The 16,037-nt window shown below is 42.3% G+C and overlaps 1 protein-coding gene across 2 annotated transcripts in view; it reads left to right on the forward strand.

Annotated features, from left to right (window-relative positions):
* The window catches only part of ADAMTS5 (ADAM metallopeptidase with thrombospondin type 1 motif 5), a 51,481-nt gene that overhangs the window by 26,011 nt on the left and 9,433 nt on the right, over positions 1-16,037 (forward strand). For both annotated transcript variants that reach the window (XM_040484116.1, XM_040484117.1), the window contains 5 exons: positions 3-170; positions 9,830-10,113; positions 11,348-11,531; positions 11,943-12,118; positions 14,442-14,617. In XM_040484116.1, the coding sequence (XP_040340050.1) occupies positions 3-170; positions 9,830-10,113; positions 11,348-11,531; positions 11,943-12,118; positions 14,442-14,617 (988 nt within the window). The remainder of the gene's footprint in view (positions 1-2; positions 171-9,829; positions 10,114-11,347; positions 11,532-11,942; positions 12,119-14,441; positions 14,618-16,037) is intronic.

A 16,037-nucleotide genomic window follows, 5' to 3' on the forward strand; every position in this document is an offset into this window, starting at 1 on the left:
AGGACATCTACTTGGCCTCTCCCATGATGATTCCAAATTCTGTGAAGAGAACTTTGGTTCCACAGAAGATAAGCGCTTAATGTCTTCCATCCTAACCAGCATCGACGCATCCAAACCCTGGTCCAAGTGCACTTCAGCCACCATCACAGAATTCCTGGATGATGGCCATGGTATGTGTCATTCAAGACAACACGGGCTCAGTCACAAAACTTAGGGGGGGATTATTACCAGTGTTACTTTATTACGTCCTCATGAAACCCACCACGCCCTGTGAGACGGTGGTTGTTTAGGTAGGGTCAGAAAAGGACCAAAGGGACTGTCTGTTGTTGTATAATGCCAACGTCCTTGGTGGCATTATAGCTATGGTATTTTTGCTTTGGAATTGAAAAGTTCAAAAGAGAAACAGTGTGGGAGACCACACAGAATGCCTAGCCAGTGCCCTGAAAGCCTGGCTTCTATTCCGTCTTTCACCACTAGCTTCCTGTGAGAATATTGGCAGACATCTTGTTTCCCTGCTATTAATATGACTCTCAGAATTATTTGTTACATGCCTCTTACAAGGGTGTGGTTACAATGTAGGTGACCATTCTGTTGGATCCTCTTCACGGCAACAGAAAGACAGGAAAGGAAGCTCTTTAGATTTGCATTCACTGGAAGAATCTGGTTTTATCCTGACAGCAGATTCTCCTAGAAGTAGAATGAAAACTACAGAAAAGAACAAAATCAATCTGAATGGTGAGAAATACTTTAAGAACTTCAAAGGAAAATCTTTGGTTTTATCCATTAGATACAGTTCAAGAGCATAGCACACTTTATTAAATTCTGTAAATCTAGGATTAGTCCTATAAATTATATAAAAATACCAAGGAAGTCACAGTTTTTAGAAATAATAAATTCTGACCTTTAAGTAGTTTTTGAAACAAGCTGTTGCTAATTTCCTAACATCCTTTTTAATTTTCTTTATTTTTTTCATCTTTTATTATTTTAAAGTTCTAGACACTCAGGGTAGATGCATTAGAGTTGAGGTAGTTGACCTACAGAGACCGTGTGGTTCACAATTTTCTCAGGTTATAGCAATGGACATATTCTCATTCCTTTCTTTCCTCTTAAAATTTGTCTCTTTTTGAAACTGGTGGTTGAACTGAATATGACAGAAATTTTTGATCATGATAATTGTCCATAAAATTATCTCATGATGCATGGCTTAGAGTTAGCTGAAGAGGACCCGTGATAGTTGTTTTTCTTGGTTCCACAAAGCTAATGGCGTAACATTTCATAATATCTTAGTGAGTTGGCCATCTTGAACACTGGCTAAGTAACGTCAAAACAATTGATGAATCCTTCAAAGAAATTCTGCTACCAAGTTCTTTGGTATCTTGGAGGCAAAATCTGTTCATTAACTCCATTTTGCTATGTTAGTGGTGAACCAGTAATGCTTTAGCTACTTTAAACTCTTTAAAATATCTTATTTCTGAAACAATCCAGGCCTAGCCTGGTTTAAAATTTCCCTCAATAGAAGCTGCTCTTTGCTCATTGGATGGACGTCCCAATATCTCAAAGATTTAGGAAAAAATACTAAGAATCCATGTGTCAGGCTTTTTCTTAATACTAATAATAAGGGGTATTTTTCAGTGCAGCTCAGTTTACAATGCTGACTTAAAGATGATAAAGTCCTGCAATTGAATGTTTACCTAATTACCTGCCTGTGCACATTGAACAAGTCAGTATCTAATAAAGTCCCTCTTGGGTGGGGCGTTAGTCTCTGCTCTTAATAGCACTTTTGCTGCTTTTTTCCCGGGTTTTCTGAAAATGAGATAGCATTAATATTTTATTTCAGAATACACATTACACATTCCAAAAGTTTGAGCTAAACTTTGAATCCCTAAATGAATGGATTTAGTTGCTAAGGCAGCAAATACTTATGGCTAAAACGGGACCATTTTTATTTTCCTGTGCAAGTATTAGGTCAGCTAATTACAATGCTGTGCAGAATTGTGTTCCTTATTGCCATAATTTTGGAATGAGTCGTTTATTTCATGTTTGTGGAATTCATGATCTTACTTTCTGTGCAGTAAATATGCTTTCAGTATTGTCTTCATTTTTATTTTTTTTTTTATTAAAAAAATTTTTTTTTCAATGTTTATTTATTTTTGGGATAGAGAGAGACAGAGCATGAACGGGGGAGGGGCAGAGAGAGAGGGAGACACAGAATCGGAAACAGGCTCCAGGCTCTGAGCCATCAGCCCAGAGCCTGACGCGGGGCTTGAACTCACAGACCGTGAGATCGTGACCTGAGCTGAAGTCGGACGCTTAACCGACTGCGCCACCCAGGCGCCCCAATTGTCTTCATTTTTATTTTTATTTTTTTAATTGTTTTTTCAACGTTTTTTATTTATTTTTGGGACAGAGAGAGACAGAGCATGAACGGGGGAGGGGCAGAGAGAGAGGGAGACACAGAATTAGAAACAGGCTCCAGGCTCTGAGCCATCAGCCCAGAGCCTGACGCGGGGCTCGAACTCAGGGACCGCGAGATCGTGACCTGGCTGAAGTCGGACGCTTAACCGACTGCGCCACCCAGGCGCCCCATGTCTTCATTTTTAAACATCACTCCTGTGTTTAAGAGTCCACGCTCAGATTTTTAAAACTTTTGCAACAAATTTACATAGTTTACATGTGTCTCTATGTCCATTCCAGAGATCTTCATGGTAGATAGCAACCAAGAGCATACTTTTAGTCGATGTGGATCTTATCACTTGCGTTGATAAAATCTTATCTGAATTTCCCACTCACATGTTAAATACATTGATTAAATTACCAAAATTCTTGGAACAGCAAATTCTCATAGTCTACTTCCTAAATTTATTCATTTCTTGAAGCTTAGACTCTCTTACTTTTGAATATATTGGTCAGGCAGTCTTGTGTTATGACTAACACACACACACACACACACACACACACACACACACACACACAAAAGCACACACACACTGATTTTTATCAGGAGCCTGTAATGAATAAAGTCATTTCAGAATATGGAGAGCCAAAGAAAGTAGGGTACAATTGCAAAGCTCAATTACGCTCATTTCAAAACAGCACACACAGATACCGAAACAGTGATACCCTCTATGTACTGTGATTTAAGTGGGAATTCAAATAATTTAATAACTTTTACACTGCCACCAAAAAATCGAGTTAAGTCAGTTTATGTGAAAGTGCAGTGATAGTAAGCCCAGAGGTGCCTGGGTGGCCCCGGCTCCGTCTGTTGGGCTTCCAACTTCGGCTTAGGGCATGATCTTGTGGTCTGTGAGTTCGAGCCCCCCGTCGGGCTCTGTGCTGGAGCCTGCTTCCGATTCTGCGTCCCTCTCTCTCTCTGCCCCTCCCCCGCTCATGCTCTGTTTTCTCTCTCTGTCAAAAATACACAAACATAAAAAAAAGAACTAGTAAGCCTGATTTTGAGATGGCTGAGGCTCTGACATTTCAGCTTCAGAGCTTGGGAGAAAACCAGGGAGAGCATCAAAATCCTAGAGGAGAGACAAACAAACAAACAAACACATCATTCTTAAAAGGCTAGACTGATACCAAGAGACCATATTGTAAAATCCTTTTACTTTGCTTACAGGGAATGACTCAGACTTCCATGCAAAGCCCTTTCATTCATAGTTAATAGAAATGGTTCTACTGTGTTTCTGCACTACTTTTCTAGGCCGCTGACAGTTTAAAGCAATAAAATGGTCATCATGGCAGGGGCCAGGGGTAACTTCTGGCAGGAAAAAGAAGGGATATCATTTGACAATGAAGGAGAAACAAGAAAAGCTGTAAAATGTAGCCCTAAAACATTAAAAGCTCAGAGGTCTGGTACCTTTTGCCAAAAGGTCAAAAATGGTATCCTATCACCATAATCCCCGAAGGTACCTCGATGTTTCCATGTGATACAATGATCGATGGCTCAGAAGAAAATGATTTGCTCTGTAGGAAGATTAAATTGATTAAATTGTGACACTAATATAAAGGCAGCAAAGCCAAGGAGACACTCTCACAAAATTTATGCAATTTTTAGATGGCGTCTAAAGAGTTCCTTGTCTGGAAAATCTATTCATGGATAAAGAGCTCATCCGTCTCCTTCCCACCGGTGCTAGAGAAATGAGGTCTTAAAGCTCAGTTAAATTCCCATGATTTGATTTGTTTTTAAAATCATTAGCCATAAGTAGCTGGACATTTGTAGCACTCTCCCACTGCCAAATTTAAATTCATTAATACTGAGTGTTTCCTGATTTCATTCCAACAAGAAGTATGTAACAATTAGGTTACGGTTGAAAAGTCAACACGCACAGGCTAAAATAACTGGACTGCCGATTTGTGATTCAGAAAAGGAGAAGCCACGTCTCAGGGGCACTCCCCCACCAGCCTCGCCAAGATACTTGTAGACATTCTGCAGCGTTTATACAACTTAGCTCTATGCAAGCTGGCGAGGACTGTGATCCCCAAAAATCAAGGTAAGCACTGGCAGAGAAATTGTGCGGTGAAAGCAGGTTGCTGAATTTCTTTTCTCAAAGGCTAATAACCGTGAAGCCAAAAAGATAGCTGTGTCCACTCTATCCCGAAGTCCACGGTGCGAGGTGATGAGGAAGGCCACCCCCCAAACAGGTGCAGCTCAAGAGGACCCTTGACACAGGCTGCTAAGGAAAATCTAGAGACAACTTTGAAATAGTAACATGGGACATACTTGAAGAGCTAAGTTTACAGCCATCTAGTAAACACAGAACTTTGGAGATAAAATGGTATTAGAGAACCAGTTCTCTGAATCCAGTGTAGACTATGACGCTAATAACAAGATCTTAACATTCAGTTTTTAAGGCAATACTCATAAAACTTCAGGCCCATCATGACAGTATCTTGATTTTCACAGCAAATGTATTCTTTAAAAAGAGTCTGCAAATAAGGACATACTTAAAGGACTGGTATTTTTAAACAGCTATGCTTCACCCTGTAACAAGGAGACTTTTTCATCTAATTTCCTTGGCGTAACATTTGCTAAACAGGCACTTCAAGCTTGTGACGGTGTCACCAACAGATCCCTGGAATTGCCTTTGGTTAGCGACAATGGTCTGTGCGTTGTCAATGGCCTCAAGGTGTCTCTGTCACCTGGCCCGTAATACATCACTTCCTCTTCTACTGCTAGTCATTCAAATAAACACCTATAAACATTGGGGTCCAAGTGCCCCTGTGCATCAGCACTCCTGTATCCCTTGGGTAAGTTCCTAGCAGTGCTATTGCTGGGTCATAGGGTAGATCTATTTTTAATTTTTTGAGGAACCTCCACATTGTTTTCCAGAGTGGTTGCACCAGTTTGCATTCCCACCAACAGTGTTGGTGGGGATGGGAGGGAGGGGAGGGTGGGTGATGGGCATTGAGGAGGGCACCTGTTGGGATGAGCACTGAGTGTTGTATGGAAACCAATTTGACAATAAATTTCATAATTAAAAAAATATATGAAAGGCCAAGATAACTTCAAGATCATTTTATAGGTTTATGAAGAATAAACATACATTTTAAATATATAAAAAAAAAATAAACACCTAAAAGAACTATGAGTTGCCAGGGAGATATGCTTGCAAGTGAAAGGGGACAAGTTTCATTGGGAATATTCATTGATTTCTGATATACCATGGGTATTTGGACCGATGCTTAATTTCATGCCTGTGCTATTGGAAAGGAAGAGAAAACAGAGAAATTACCATCATGCTAGAAACAGAGAATAAAATATGAAAAGAATAGAGAACAACCAAATTTGATCTGATGATTTTCATTAATCATTGAAATGAAAGACAAACAGTGCTAGAAATCGGATAGAAAAAAGCCAGAGATTTTTCTACTCCATTTCCTGGAGGCCTGGCCTACCTGGCATCCCCCTTAACTTTCTCTGTGGCCATGGAGAGATCTACCACCGTCTTTCCTTTAATAGCTCATCACGAATCTCTGCCTTTTACATTTTTTAATTTTTCACCTTTAAAGCATTTAATTGAACAGGGCTGGTAAAAACGAATATGCAATATGGACACATTTCTGTTGCCTTTCTTCTAGAAACTATCCATTCTTCTATGGAGAAAATGTGAACACAAAGGGGAAAAAAAAGGAAGCAGGAAGGAAAAGAAAAAAACAATTTGGCAATTTGTGGAAGAGAGCCCAGAAGAGCCCAGATAGGAATTCAGACCAGGATAAATTGAAAAATACGGGAAATAGATGGGAAGAAGTGGTCGCGAATAAAAGTCAAACACATTAAGAAAAGTCAACCGTAGATGGCTGCTTTTAGAGGTCAATGCAAATGATGCCGAAAGATTGACAGATCTCCTCTTTCGCTCTTGCCCCAAATTATACACATTTTTAGAAAAATGGACAATGTATATCCAACCCACTGTGATTTAGGTTTTAAATATTGTATACCGTGTGATTCACAATCAGGCCCTAGGCTGACTTCTTTTTTATTATTGTTCAAGCATTCCATTTGGTAGAGGTGTCCGTACCTATTTTATATTGCAAAAGGACATAATTAAGCATATAGATGAAACTGATAGACTGTATGTTTCAGGATACACAGAAACTAATGCAGCAATAAATCCTGATGAGAACACCGGAATAATAAATTAATGGCAATTCTGAAATAAATCATTTTATTTTAAGCAAGAAGTCATCCCCAGGTGACCTCTAAGGGAAAACCATAGAACTGAGATACCATATTTTTTTTTAAATTTTTTTTATGGTTTATTTATTTTTGAGACAGAGACAGACAGAGTGTGAGTGGGGGAGGGGCAGAGAGAGAGCGAGACACAGACTCTGAAGCAGGCTCCCAGGCTCCGAGCGGTCAGCACAGAGCCCAACATGGGGCTCGAACTCACGAACCGCGAGATCATGACCTGAGCTGAAGTCGGACGCTTACCCAACTGAGCCACCCAGGCGCCCCTGAGACACCATATTTTTAATAACAAAGCAAATGTGTTATTCATTTTTAAAATTTACCCTTTGGGCGTGAAACCAATGTAACATCATGTGTCAACTTTACTCGACACAAAACAAAACAAAACTTAACACTTGGGTATTAAGCTTTTTAAAGAGACCCCACATCCCAAAGTCTCCTTGTTAGAAGTTGATTTCAAATTGAATTCTATGTTTCTTTTTGCTCACCATCTCCTAGCCAGGTGGAAAGACGTCAGTGACTACAAGCCCACAAAGAGGTGGTAAATTATTTTGGCTCAAGACAAAAGAAGTTCACCCAGGCCACATGTATCCACACACATTAAAGGCTCCCCTGCCTAATCCTTAGTTAGGCAGTCTTACAGTTCTGTGCTTTTCAGTAAAATAAAAAAATTTCTTGAAACAGCACTTTTGAAGAATCGGAAAGTATTCTTGCTGTCTCAGACGTTTGTTGACAGTTCTTGTAACATCAGCCACCTGTCAAGCATTCCCTGGTTTATACAATGTTCTCTTCTCATGTAGCAATGAAGATAACGCTTTTCATAGAATTCTCAGTGCCTGGTCTTACTGTCTTCCAAACAAAGCTTGGTGAGGTTTGACTATCATTCTTTCCTATTGACTTGATGTTGATGTTTTTCTTTTAACTCGATGTTTTTCTCCCAGAGTTCTCTTTGGCTGGACGCTTATTTTTAATGCTTTGTTTGCATTTTAATGGCTTGCCTTCAGAAGCTTTACCTCTTCAAACATTCTGGCTCGGAAACTAAATAGGAACTCTGTTCCTTATTCATTTTCATATAATGCTTCCATCAGATTGACGAATTCTAAGGTATGCACTTTGAAGAAACTTGACCGTGGTTGTGAAAACATTTGCAGTATACTTAAAATGTGCTGAACTGTTCCTTTTCTCAGTGGAAAGTAGGATTGAAATGTGATTTTCTTTTGTTAAGTGAGAAGAATGACTTGAATGTGTCTAAAATTGTTAAATAATGTTGAGCATAGAGTCACCTGTCATTGTTTTGTAAATTTCCGGTCACCCTTTATATTTCTGTTAGTTGATTTTCTGCTTACAGTGTCCTAGTGAGAAGAGAAGCATTCCACAGAGCTTGAAAATTAGGGGAAGCTTAACTGAGCTTGGTCAAGAATACTCAGCCACTTCGTGTTTTGCCAGAATTAGACTTTAGACCAGGTGTTTCTACCATTAGGCAGGGTATCCACCATTTAAAAGATTCCTCCACGCGCCTGCCTGGTCAGCAATAAAAGCTAGAAATCTATCCACATGCTAAGCAGAGGCGAGAAGGAATATGATGAAGGCAGGCTCTGAGCATAAACCCCTCATAGCTACATGACCTTGGGTCAGTGGCCTGTGTTTTCATTTCTCAGTTTTCTTATCTGTAAAATAAAGAAAATATTAGAATCTGCCTCAAAGAGTTCTTGTGAGGATTAAGTAAGCGAGTACATTTAAAGACGTTAAGGGGGTGCTTGGGTGGCTCAGTCGGTTAAGCATCGGACTTCGGCTCAGGTCATGATCTCGTGGTCCATGGGTTCAAGCCCTGCGTCGGGCTCTGTGCTGACAGCTCAGAGCCCGGAGCCTGCTTCGGATTCTGTGTCTCCCTCTGTCTCTGCTCCTCCCCCGCTCGTGCTCTGTCTCTCTCTCTCTCTCTCTCAAAAATAAATAAACCTTTAAAAAGTTAAGAAAGAAGTGAGAATAGTGTAAATATTTGTTACGTTTAGTACTATTAATAATCAGCGAGCAAATCCTAAAATCATGTAAACAAAAACGTGCAGAAACCGATGGGTAATGGGGCATGCTCCTGTAGGCCCAGAGACAATTCATGGTGCTAACTCACTGAGCAGGGATACTTACGGGAAGCTTTTGAGGGGCGTGTATCAGCTCATGAGTTCACATTGCCTGCATGTATGCCCACTTCTACGGATTCCCCAGCGTCATTCCTTGATGCTTCTCACAGTACTATGTAAGGAGAGTACCAACTTATTTGTGTGACACGCTTCAAGCACCCAACAGCTACTAGGTGCATCCAAGACTAGACCCAAATGGGAGACAAAGAAGAAGAATTAAAAGAAGGGCTTTGTCCCAAAGTTTCAAAGATTAGGTCTTGTCTTTGCCCACTGCTCCTTTATTCTGCTGCTCTTGAGTGCTCTGTAGTTAAAATTCACATAAATCTAGAAGAAACGCCTCATTTCTTTTATTTTCTTCACTTTTGGGGAAGACGTGAAGGCATAGATCTGGGTCGTTTTTGTGTTTTCCCCGTATCTAGTATGTTTGCTGGGACATCGCAGGTGCTGACCAAATGCTTGTTGATGTAGTGAATGAATGAGGTCTCCCCTTGTAATTATTTACGGAATTAATGGAGAGGGACGTGGATGGGCACATGAGGAAGACCTAGGCTGACAGTGGAGAAGGGTATAAACAGAGCGCATGGACAAATTCTGTTTCTCAGAGTTGTAAATGCTCATTTATTAGTATTGTTTTTGCTGCTGTTGTTGTGTCCATTGTCTTATTTCCTCCGGGTCCATCCCGATTTCCTCTCACCCCTCAGCACAGTGACTGTTCTTACAGCTCATTATTACAAAATAATTTCACTTGATCATCCCACAGTCATCATCACAGATGCCCCAGAGCACGTACGTAGCCCGTGAAAATCCGGGAGGTAGTTAGTTGGTGAATGCAGAGAGGCGCCCACGTCCCTCTCCTGTGGAGCCCCTGTCCCCGGGCATCAGCCTGCAGACGTGTGGCCGGCTTATGCTCCCACACCAGCTGGAGCGCTGCGTTTTCAGACCCATGAGTTGGTAGGTAGAAGCCTAAACACAGAGCAGTGGTCAATCTCGGTTTTTCTTTCAGGTAACTGTTTGCTAGATGTACCACGCCAGCAGATATCGGGCCCTGAGGAGCTCCCCGGACAGACGTATGATGCCACCCAGCAGTGCAACCTGACGTTCGGGCCTGAGTACTCGGTGTGCCCTGGCATGGACGTGTGCACTCGCCTGTGGTGTGCCGTGGTCCGCCAGGGCCAGATGGTGTGTCTGACCAAGAAGCTGCCAGCCGTGGAAGGGACGCCATGTGGGAAAGGGAGGATTTGCCTGCAGGGCAAGTGTGTGGACAAGACCAAGAAAAAATATTATTCAGTAAGTGATTTTGTCACGCCATGCCTGGGGACGCAGGATCTGAAGAACATTCCGGTGACATGTGTGGGTGCTATCACCAGAAGGCTTTATTTCCTAGTGAAGATATTTTTCCTTGAAAGGCTCAAGCGGTGCATTTGCTCAGTCTCCTCCGCTTTTCAAGGTGCCGAGGAGAGCGTTGACGTACACACGCACAGTGCTTGTCTCTCAAGACTGTCACACAACCACGCATTCTCAGATGCCCCGACAGCAGCCAGAGCTCTTCACCCATTCCTTCCGCAAAGGAGTTTATAGCGTTCTTCCCTGCGGCCCCTCTCATCTTCCTGCTGCAGTTGCCAGAGTCGTAGACCCCTAGGGCATCAGAACAGAGCTAATCATTCCCTGTGGTGCAGTTACACGTAGCGTGAGTGCATGAGGGTGTGGGTGCTCTTCGATATCCGTCATATTTCCTCTTGACAGAGAAGGACTCTAGTCTTATCAGGAACTAAGCCAAACTCACATCAGATACGGTTATGCGTGTGACGGGATCTGCTTCAGATGGGATGCGTGATGTCAACAAACGGATGCAGAACTTAGGTGCTAAAGAAGGAAAAACATAAATACGATCAGCCATGCCAGGCATCGTGCAAAGGCCTCAGCAGCGTATATCTTGTTAAAAATGCGGAATCATGGGGCGCCTGGGTGGCTCAGTCAGTTAAGCGTCCGACTTCGGCTCAGGTCGTGATCTTGCAGTCCGTGAGTTCGAGCCCCGTGTCGGCCTCTGTGCTGACAGCTAAGAGCCTGTTTCCGATTCTGTGTCTCCCTCTCTCTCCGACCCTCCCCCGTTCATGCTCTGTCTCTCTCTGTCTCAAAAATAAGTAAACGTTAAAAAAATTTTAAAAAATGCACAGAGCTGACAAAAAGTTAACTGTAGGGCCGTGGTTATTGACGGAAATGGGCAGTATCAGAAGGCCCAGAGGAACCAGGAGTAATCCTTGCAGTGTGCTCAATACTGACAGGGAAACATTCAGATCCTAGTGCCACTGGACGGCAGGGAGCAGAAAAGAGGAATTGCTTAGAATTGGAATTGCACTGTCATTCCAGAACGTCCAATATCTGTGACCATGCCCAACTCAGTGAAAATTTATACCTGGGATGCGGTTTCCATTAGGTCATTGAATGCAGATGATTTCCAAGTGTACGTCTTGAATGTTTTTCTCCTTTCTGAATTAGAAATATCTTCTATTTTCTCTTTCAGACATCAAGCCATGGCAACTGGGGATCCTGGGGGCCCTGGGGCCAGTGTTCTCGCTCGTGTGGGGGAGGAGTGCAGTTTGCCTATCGCCATTGCAATAACCCCGCACCCAGAAACAGTGGTCGCTACTGCACGGGGAAGAGGGCCATCTACCGTTCCTGCAGCGTCACGCCCTGCCCACCCAACGGTACGCTGCTCCCAAGTGTCAGCAACCCACCGTGTGTGACTCGTAATATGTATTCTAGCAGTAATAAATAAAGGAGGCTTTTATTTATCTATTTATAAAATAGATTTTATTTATCTATTTATAAAATAGAGTATTAATCTTGTACTTCACGGTTCCACCAGTGTGCGAATTAATAACAGATGCATGAGTGATTTTTAAACGGTTATTAAAAGCAACTCGGTATTCAGAGAGTAGGAAGAAAATAATGGTTGTTTTCAACTCCATGTACAGATAAGACCCTTCCACCCTTATGTGTCAAGAGGCTCGCAAAGAAAGAAGTTTGCGCCTTCTCCTGAAAATTATTTAAAAGCACAAGATTATGTCTCAGGTTCAGAGTAGGTAAAGTAATCGCATGACCTGTTTGTTTTTTAGGGAAATCTTTCCGTCACGAACAGTGTGAGGCCAAAAATGGATACCAGTCTGATGCGAAAGGAGTCAAGACATTTGTGGAATGGGTCCCCAAATACGCAGGTGTCCTGCTGGGGGATGTGTGCAAACTGACCTGCAGAGCTAAGGGGACTGGTTACTACGTGGTGTTTTCTCCAAAGGTAACTGCCCACCGCCTGTCCAGAAGCAGTGGAGCCTTGCTGGAGATCATTTGGTAGAATAAAACCTAGAGCTACCAAATGTAAACAGTCATTATTCCTGGGGTGGCTAGATTTTGGAGGGTTTTCTTTTCATCTCTAGAAGGTCTATGTTCTCAAACCTTACACAAAGAACAAGAAATTATTCTGTACAAACAAAACAAGTCAATATTTCAAAAGCTACTTTTGAAAAGTGTAGCTCTCTGTCAGGGAAGGTGTGGTTTGACTTTAGCTTCAAAATAAGCATGAACACAACTAGAATTTCCGAGGTATGTTTGTATGGGGAACTGAAAGCAAGAAAGCTTTCTATTTTTCCATTGTTTAATCAAGAATTCCTTTGGCGGGGCACCTTGGGTGGCTCAGTCGGTTAAGCGTCCGACTTCGGCTCAGGTCATGGTCTCGCGGCTTGTGAGTTCGAGCCCCGTGTCGGGCTCTGTGCTGACAGCTCAGAGCCTGGAGGCCGCTTCAGATTCTATGTCTCCCTCTCTGTCTGCCCCTCTCCCGTTCATACTCTGTATCTCTCAAAATTAAGTAAACATTTAAAAAAAAAATTCCTTTGGTGATTCATGAAGGTCGGTTTCAAGATCATCATCTCTGACCCAGACTGTTAAATGTCTTACACCCATAATATGAATTCATATCCCTATAATTAGATGCGTTATGATATATGTGCATGAAATGATCCCTCATTTATCACAGGAAAGCATTTGCTAAGTTACTAACAGTTTTATTTCTCACAGTGAATGGTATGCAGCAATTTAAAATACTGTTTATCTAATTTGTAAACAGGTGCTGCATTTAAAACTACCTCTGAAATTGGCCTTCAGATATGTGTGACATACTACTGAAAACAGAAGTTAACATCCACCTTAAGTCATTTTGAAAATACTTTCTCTTTTCATTGTAAAATAATACATTTTCGGGGTGCCTGAGTGGCTCAGTCGGTTGAGCGTCCGACTTCGGCTCAGGTCATGATCTCACGGTTTGTGGGCTCGAGCCCCGCGTCGGGCTCTGTGCTGACAGCTCGGAGCCTGGAGCCTGCTTCAAATTCTGTCTCCCTCTCTCTCTGCTCTTCCCCTGCTCATGGTCTGTCTCTCTCTCTCCTTCAAAAAATAAATAAAAAAGAATTTAAAAATTAAGAAAAAAATAATAATACAATTTCATTTAAAAACTGTGACAAATAAGATCACCTGGAAATGCCACCATCTGGAGACCTGTGGGTCTGCTGAAGTATACCCCACTTCACTTTGCATACATATACACACTCACATACTCACACACATATATGAAAATAGTAGTAGATACCCAAATGCAAAATACAAGTTTATTTATACATGTGACTATATATGCTATTTATATACGCTCACATGCACAAACCACAGAGTGCATATTCATACTATTTTATAGCTAGTTTTTAAAATATATACTATTTTTGGGTGTGATTCCTTCACTCCAAATGTATTCAGTATCTTCTAGTAAGTACTTTGCTCTGACTTCCCCAGACTCCTTTTCTGCACTAATATGTTTGTGTCTATTTCAATATCTGACTGTTCAACACACGATAGGGCATGCTTTTCAACCACAAGGAGGTTTGGATGTCAAGTGTAGACTTTCAAATGCATCACTAGAGTAACAATTATGCCACCAAGAAGGATCTCTGCCATCTTTTTTTTAAACTTTGTAAAATGTTTATTTATTACTGAGAAACAGAGAGAGACAGAGCATGAGTATAGGAGGGGCAGACCAGAATCGGAAGCAGGCTCCAGGCTCTGAGCTGTCAGCACAGAGCCCAGGGCGGGGCTTGAACCCACAAACCGCCAGATCATGACCTGAGCTGCAGTCAGAGGCCCAACCGACCGAGCCACCCAGGCGCCCCAGATCTCTGCCATCTTGAGCTTGCTCATTTTCCGCACGAGGGACACGTCCCACATGCGAAGTGAAACGATCGTTTCTAGCAATGTAAAAAGGCGAGACGATACCATGGGAACATTCTCGGGATACAGAAAGGGAGAGGACGACCTTGGGTCTCCTGGCACATTTGGAATTAGGCTCAAGAAAGAAAGTGCCTAACTGAGATGTATCTCAGGTCTTCCTTCTGCCAATATGTCGAGGATGTTTCGGTTAGATACTCCTGGGAACTATGCTTTTTTGGTTGTTTGTTCATTTCTCGATGTACTGTCCCGATCAAACTCAAAACTCAACGAGTTAGGACTTGCTCTCTTACCGTGCAAACCAAACCACCTGGGCACAAGTATCTCCCGCCGCTAACGTGAGCCTCGTTACTCAGGTGACGGATGGGACAGAATGCAGGCCGTATAGTAACTCTGTGTGCGTCCGGGGGAAGTGTGTCCGGACTGGGTGTGACGGCATTATCGGCTCCAGGCTGCAGTATGACAAGTGCGCAGTGTGCGGGGGAGACAACTCCAGTTGCACCAAGGTGGTCGGGACCTTCAATAAAAAAAGGTGAGGAGGTAGAACCCTTGCCCTTACGTGCATGGAACAAAGCTTTAGCCTTGAGAAACTGAAAGGGTGACTCATGCTACGTCATGAGCCATCCGTGGAGGGGCCCAGCGTGGCTCCAGTAACATAGTTCTCAAGTCCACTTGAGAACCAGGGAGGGAGATGAGAAAGCTCTGGTTGCAGAGCCGGTGCCTCTGGTGGCAAATAAACTGCAATGGCTCTGATCAGGGTCAAGGTCTTGCAGAGTGGGAACACCCAGAAGGAAAAGTCGGTGGGGTCCCCGCTAGCCATCTCGCTATTTCTAAAGCATCTCTTATTTCGGAAGCATAATTTAGGGAAGGGTGGCCCGTTTGCATCATAACGATTTCACTTTACAAAGGATTTTTCATTAGGCTGTATTTTTCTTGAGAAGACCTGTAAGTTAACTGGGGTGATGGAGACAGCAATCCCATTTTATAGTGACCTCTGCAGGTTTAAATCTTCTGTATAAAGAAATATATGCAGTAACGTCTGCTTCCTGTCATGGTCCTTGATTATGCTTTTGTTTTAAGTATGTAAATGTATAAAGTATCCAGTTTTGGGGGGGGCGTCTCAGTGGCTCAGTCCGTTCAACGCCCAGCTCTTGGTTCTGGCTCAGGTCCTGATCTCATGGTTGGTGGGTTCGAGTCCCGCATCGGGCTGCATGCTGATGGTGCAGAGCCTGCTCGGGATTCTCTCTCTCCCCCCCCCCCCCCCCAGCACCTTCCCTGCTCACTCTCTCTCTATCAAAATAAATAAATAAACTTAAAAAAAAATGATAAAAATAAAGTACCCAATTTTTGGCATGAAATATTATGTTATCAGCTAGAGGACGGAGCAGGCTAAAAAGTCTGCTGGAATGCAGGATTGTCTTTCCCCTTTCTCAAACCACTCTTTCGCTGAGTAGTGTTGGCCCAGTACGCATGCATTCTTGATGTGTGTGCTGTATTATCTTTACCGGCAGGTAATATGCAAACCCGATTAACAATAAGGATTTATTAAAATAGTCACATGCCATGTTATTATGAACCACTGGAAATTATCTTTGATATAATAAAAAAATTGCATGTCTGCAGAATCTATTCTGAGTTAAAAGATGCATTACTAATCTTGTTTGCTAGCGATTCATCGGACTGTATTGAGCCATCTCTGTAAAATACCCTGCATGTCAATTACATACTGCATTTGTATATATTGCCAAGGTGCAAGACCCCTTAGAAATGATGAAGTATACCTTTTTGTTTTACAAATGAGGAAATTGGGACTCTGAAAGTGTAGGGTTTATCCAATTTTGTACGGTTGTTAAATGCTAAAGCAAAGGCTATACCTTAGGTCATGGGATGAGAAGGCTATCTTGTTTAAAAAAAAAAGGAAGGGGAAGGGAAGAAGTTCAAGAATCAAATAA

This window comes from Herpailurus yagouaroundi, unplaced genomic scaffold (assembly GCF_014898765.1).
Source record: "Herpailurus yagouaroundi ecotype Mexico unplaced genomic scaffold, PumYag 162, whole genome shotgun sequence".
In the NCBI taxonomy this organism is placed as follows: domain Eukaryota; kingdom Metazoa; phylum Chordata; class Mammalia; order Carnivora; family Felidae; genus Herpailurus; species Herpailurus yagouaroundi.